The sequence below is a fragment of the Limanda limanda genome, chromosome 9, assembly GCF_963576545.1.
Source record: "Limanda limanda chromosome 9, fLimLim1.1, whole genome shotgun sequence".
Classification (NCBI taxonomy): Eukaryota; Metazoa; Chordata; class Actinopteri; order Pleuronectiformes; family Pleuronectidae; genus Limanda; species Limanda limanda.
Genome location: NC_083644.1, coordinates 27,340,389 through 27,346,388, shown reverse-complemented (window position 1 = coordinate 27,346,388; position 6,000 = coordinate 27,340,389). Strand labels below are relative to the sequence as shown.

Here is a 6,000-nt window from a genome sequence, read left to right as displayed (position 1 = left end):
ACAAAAGTGAAAATACATATGTGACCTGTATTTGAATGACTGCTGATTGCCACTTTCTCTCTGTGTTACAGGGGACAGACTTTGAACTGGTCGGAGCTGATCCAAGTCCAGACATTACATCTGCTGCACTGCACCCCCGCTTCAGCTGCTCTGTGTGGCAGGATCCCCACCTCAGGGGGATGGAAACCCTCATCACTAACTGGCTCATCTACCTTCTGAGATAGTGGCACATAAATATGATATTCAAGTTTACTTCCTCATTGCAGAGGTTGTTGACAGGACCTTTTGGAGGAGTATATTTTCCTTATTGCAAGGAATAGTTCCCAGATTTCCCGTCACTAAGCTGGAGGAAACTGATGGCTGCTACATTTCCACCGGATGATTTACACTGCCTGGATTTTAAAGAGGATCATTAGCAACCACTACCCCCAATCTGTTCCGGAGCTACTTATGCCTGTGTGTGAATATGAGAATTGGAGTGTAATTGTGTGTTTGTATCAAATGGCTTAAGTGAGAAAAAAGAAAACAAGGAATTTTTAATCGGAAAGTACAAAAGAGGACACAGCAAGTAAGTTGAGTACAAGGAGTAGCAGCTATGTCCCGGAGAAGGCCCCATTCGAGTACTGGGTGTCGACTATTTCAGTCTGCGGAGGACGGGACAAGGATGATGGGATACGTAGGACTTGAAGTTTCCTTGAGGGCCAAGCGGTGGAGGTCCTCTCTAATATGGCTGGGACTGCTGCTGCTGCAGGCAGCCCCAGCTGCCGTGTCAGCTCAGAAACTCGATGAGAACGACCCTGTTGTCACCACTGTCTACGGCAGGCTGCGTGGTGTCAAGAAAGAGCTCAACAATGAGATCCTGGGTCCAGTTGTGCAGTTCCTGGGCGTCCCATATGCTTCCCCACCCACTGGCGAGCACCGCTTTCAGCCACCCGAGCCGCCGGCAACGTGGCCTGAGGTGCGCAACGCCACACACTTTGCCCCAGTGTGCCCTCAAAGCATCGTGGAGGGCCGTCTGCCAGATGTGATGCTGCCTGTGTGGTTTACCAACAGCATTGACATCGTGTCAACGTACGTCCAGGACCAGAGCGAAGACTGCCTCTATCTTAACATCTACGTCCCCACTGAGGATGGTGAGTTAGCCTGCGGGGCCCAGGGTAGGATGGTCGGGGAAACAGTGGGGCGCAAGGGTGGAAGGATTTGAACCCACAACCTTCTGGTTGACAGAAGAGTTGTCGGGATGTGTTTTAAGTATGTGAGTGTGCATTTCTGTCTCAGTCCCTGTCTGTCTGTCAGTTAAAGGGAAGCATGCCCTTGTGCATGTTTAATGTGCATGACACTGCTTTAAGTACATGAGTGTGTCAGAGTGGTTTTGTGAGTGACAGAATGGTTGGCATATGTGTGTGAGAGAGCGTGCGTGTGGTGGGCGGCCATCCATACAGTCCAATTCCATCAGTCTCATTCCCTCCATCCTCTCTGACCTTCTCTCCATCTCCACCTCCCTGTCGCTCCTTCTCCTCCTTCTCCCCATGGCCATACCCGCCCCTTCCGCTTAACCTCTCCTAGCTCATCATAGCCTATTGTGCTCTGCCACAATGGCTACAGTTCATTAAACAAGACAGTCGTTGTCATGATCATCACTGATTGATTTGGCTGACTGGCTGAATGACTGGCTGGCTGACTGATAGGCTGAATGCTGCGCTGATTGAGCTGGTGTGATTCATTCTTTCCCCTCTGTCTTTAATTCCTTCCTTTCCCTCCTTTTCTAAGTCTTTTTCTCTCAATCAGCTTTGTGTGTGTGTGAGTGTGTGTGCATGCAGTTCGTGTGCGTGTTTGTGTGTATGTGTGTGTGTGTGGGTGTGTGTATATGTTGCCTGTCCAGGGGCTCCATGTTATTCTTTAGTCTTCTATTCATTTTACAGTCAAAAGAATATCCAAGGAATGTGCCAGGAAACCGGGCAAGAAAATATGTAGACAAGGAGGTATGTATGATCTGAACGCAACCGATACAATGCCACAGAAAGAAGACACAGCCTGAAAACAGGAAGAAAAATGAGAAGGAGGAGCTGTGTCGTGCAGCGGAGAGAAATTGGAAGATCAAGGTCTACGAATTATTCAGCTCTTGACTCAGGGCATCTGCAGGTTTTAAGAATGCCGAATTTAAAAGAGGGGATGGACTTTGAAATGCTACCTGGGAGTAAATTTAAGGCCAATTTTACAAAGCAAAGTAGGAAAACCAAGCTGTCAGACCCAGTCTTCCACTGACTTTATATACTAGAAGTGAGCAGAGGAGGAATGACCTTTCCATATTTGTCAGAGTTGCTAAGGACCATTAGATTTCCTGCAGATAGACAGAGTAACATATTCGCTACTAAAACCCTGAATCAGCCACGTGATTTGTAGACCCTGCGAAGTCAGGACGAGGGCGAGGTAGAGTCAGAGCATCAGACTCCCGTGGTTCACTGCTGTGTGCTCTCATTGGTCGGCCACATTGGGAGATTTGATTGAACGCCAGGTGTGGGGTCGGAAGGTGTTCGTTAATGATGGTTGATGTGAGAGGAGATGGCGGCACATGTATTAGATCAGACACACATCCCCCGGCACGCACACACACACACACACACACACACACACACACACACACACACACACACACACACACACACACACACACACACACACACACACACACACACACACACACACACATGTATATACTGTGTTTGTGTGTGTGAGAGAGAGAGAGAGAGAGAGAGAGAGAGAGAGAGAGAGAGAGAGAGAGAGAGAGGAGAGGGAGAGAGAGAGAGAGAGAGAGAGAGACTGACAGAGTCCTTTGTAAGCTTGTGGTGTTAATGTCATTGTCTTGGCAGCAATGCACATTCCTTCTCTTCTCAAATGGGCGCTCTCACTTCTCCTCTCCTCGAATGTGTTGTGCAGAGATGTACAGAGCAGAAATGCATTTAAAATGTGAGATTATGAAAGCTTACATATTTGGTCATATTGTCATCATGCAACCAAGTACCAGACAGACCCAGATTGTTTTCATTGTATGGAAAAGGGAGATAAGGTCGAGCAAACAATGAGCGATGCAGGAAAAAAAGCCAAATGTTAAATTTGTGACCTTGTAACACTTGAGGCTGCTTTACTTTTAATTCACATCCTGCGGTTGGAAAAGTATAAATAATTTATTCTTGTGAAAACAGCATTCTCACACTTTACATAGTGTACTCCCACAGCAAATACTTGATTAAGCATTATGCAGTGAGCCATAGGTAATTAGAGTGTACATACATTAAATTGACATTAATGCATGTAGGCCACTTGGAACATTTTTATGTATGTAATGAGAACAGTAGATTATCTATGCACCTCAAGTAAAAAAAAACCCAAGAAGTAGAGGTTCAAAAGTTTAATAGAATATAAAGGCTTATTTTAAAATGAAAAAAAGTAAAGATAAATTCGGGCCAAAAAAATTAAATGACATAAGTTGTAGAATCAATGAGTGTAAATGTTCAAAGGGCAGTGAGTTGCTTATTGTATGATTCATACAACAAGCTATGGTCCACATAGCCACACCAGCCCATAATATGTTCTCTGTTAAAAGGGATGTTTTGGACTTAAATCAAAGATGACACAAAAATATGTAGATATAAACAAAAGTACAGATAACATTTAGGGTAAAAAAAATGTGTTGGTATCAACAGCTTATAAAAGCACATACATTAACAGAAACCACGATTGTAAATTCATGATAAAGCTGGTGATAATCTCAGACAGGCAACGCTAAACATGAATCATAGGAGCAACTGCAAATGCAAGGCTATTGCACACAATGTTTCTCTCTCTATTTTTATAGAGTACCAGAGTGCACCTATGATGTGTGCATGCAGACAGTTAAGTTGAGTTAAGGTTATGTAACCACCATTCCTATGGTGTTTTCCTATCGTGGCACGTTTACATAGTCAACATTACTCAACCTAATGGGAGTACACAGTCCCATGTTCGACTGACTTAATGGAAGGTTCCATTATGTGGGGAATGTTACACAGCAGTCAGCCAAAGATGGGGCTGAGCATTACTTAATGACAGCATGGATGTAGTAGGTTGTGGTCAGCTTGGCATTGAGTGCATCTCCAGACAGATGAGTAAATAAATGATTTAAATGACTCACTTTTTCTGCGAAAATGAAGCCACTTTCCATTCAGAGGAAAAGTTGCAGAGTAGACAGAGGTCAGGCCCTTCTCCGAGGCTTTGGATAAGTTCGCCTTCATTTCCAGCAGCCATTGCAGAGTAGCACTGTCCTGTTTAACAGTCTCCGTATTGTTGCTTTGTTGATGCATCATAAACAAAGACAGAGAAGAGTTAAGAATAGTTGAAAGGATATTTTGTCGCCTTTTCAACTTTAGTAGTGGTGGCAAGTCAGAAAAAAAAATCTTTTCAAATCACTCTGCTGCTGTGAAAACTTTCAATGTGGAATATTACTTTCATGGTACCCAAGGCCCACTCTAAGTGGCAGTATTACAGCCTTAACCATTTGATTTTAGTGGTTATAATGCATGATGAAATACTTTGTGATGATTTGATCCTCAAGTGCTTAAAGAAGGTAGCGAATGTTTGAAATTAAATTCCTCACATGGACAATAAGGTGTTGTTCCAGTGCAGTCATAAGAAGCATCATAATTTCTCTTGTGTCATAAAAGCGTCAACATGCCAAGACATAACATGGAACTCTGCAGACACAGTATAATGTGTCTGAGTCACTAAAGCCTTGTGACTATGTCAGCAGTATATTTAATTAGTCATGCATGTGTTTCCAGTTGAAATATCAGATATACAGCATCACAATACAGGTCTTATTTTTTGGCTAATCGTACATTAAGAGGATCTACAGTCACCTGTACAGTTTTCCTTTTACAGAGGCTTTCCCTTTATTCCTCCAATAGTTTCCCGACGTCAGTCATTATCAGGACAGTGACACAGTAGTAGGATGTGTAGTCAGTGGTGCGTGGAGGGAGTGGGCCGATGATTTTGAGTGACAGGGTAATTTCATGGCTAGATGTGTGTGGTAACAGGGCTGGATTGGAAGAAATACATTATCAGTGAGTCTGACTTTTTTTAAAGTAACACACTCAGTAGACCTGGAGCTGTTGTGTGATGAAGCTGGTTGTTTTACATCAGACACAAACACTTTGTCTAAAGGGAGACTGATGTCCTCCAGCTGCAGGTGCAAAACCATCATGAGTGAATATGCGGGGGCCCTCGATCACGCTTACTCAGGAGGACATTTGGAACTTCGAACTTTGAAAACCATCGGTTTAAAAGACTGAGTCACAGAAAACTGAAAAAATCTACCACTGACATCATGGTATGACTTTTTTCTCGTCTTGATGAATTAAGACTTTGACCAGTATTCAAATCTGCAGCCAGCACAAGGAGCTGAGCTCTTGTTATTGTCCCTGTGCCACGGCAGAGTGCACCACCACAACAGAGAAACAAAGTTAGAAGACCCAGGGCGAGTGCCAGCGTTGGGCAGTGATGAAGAGCAGTGAGATAAGGGCAGACGTGGAGCGACATTAGAGGGAGAAGGACAAAAACAAGTCGGCCCAGGACAGAGAGGCAGAGGATAATTGCTATGGGAGCTGTCTCTATTGTACCTTCCTGTGCCACGCTGGTTTCAATAAGTCTTCTGTGGTTAAAAGCAGTGTTTTCATGTGTCTTGGATGTAGTGTGGTCATTAAGTTACCACATGCTGGGACAGTGGTCTTGGTAATGAGATCAGAGGCAGCAGCGCTGCAGTTGGTCATCGCTCTCCCTGCAGCACACATTTACTATTCATTTCGAAAAATGAGGTAAATGCAGGAGATATCCACTTTTCGCAGATGACAGCTTCATTTATTTCAGAAAAATAAATATATAATAAAACATTAAAAATAGCAAAGACTGTGTGTCACAGAAGCATGCCTGAGAGGAGATAAATGACATGAGCAGATCACAGTTGCA

At 43.9% G+C, this 6,000-nt stretch overlaps 1 protein-coding gene across 4 annotated transcripts in view; it reads left to right on the top strand.

The window, feature by feature from the left end:
• Positions 1-595: 595 nt before the first annotated feature.
• Positions 596-6,000, top strand: part of nlgn1 (neuroligin 1) — a 265,168-nt gene continuing 259,763 nt past the window's right edge. The window contains exon 1 of one of the 4 annotated variants that reach the window (XM_061078106.1): positions 596-1,133. In XM_061078106.1, the coding sequence (XP_060934089.1) occupies positions 596-1,133 (538 nt within the window). The remainder of the gene's footprint in view (positions 1,134-6,000) is intronic. The other 3 variants (XM_061078109.1, XM_061078108.1, XM_061078107.1) reach the window with 3 other exon arrangements.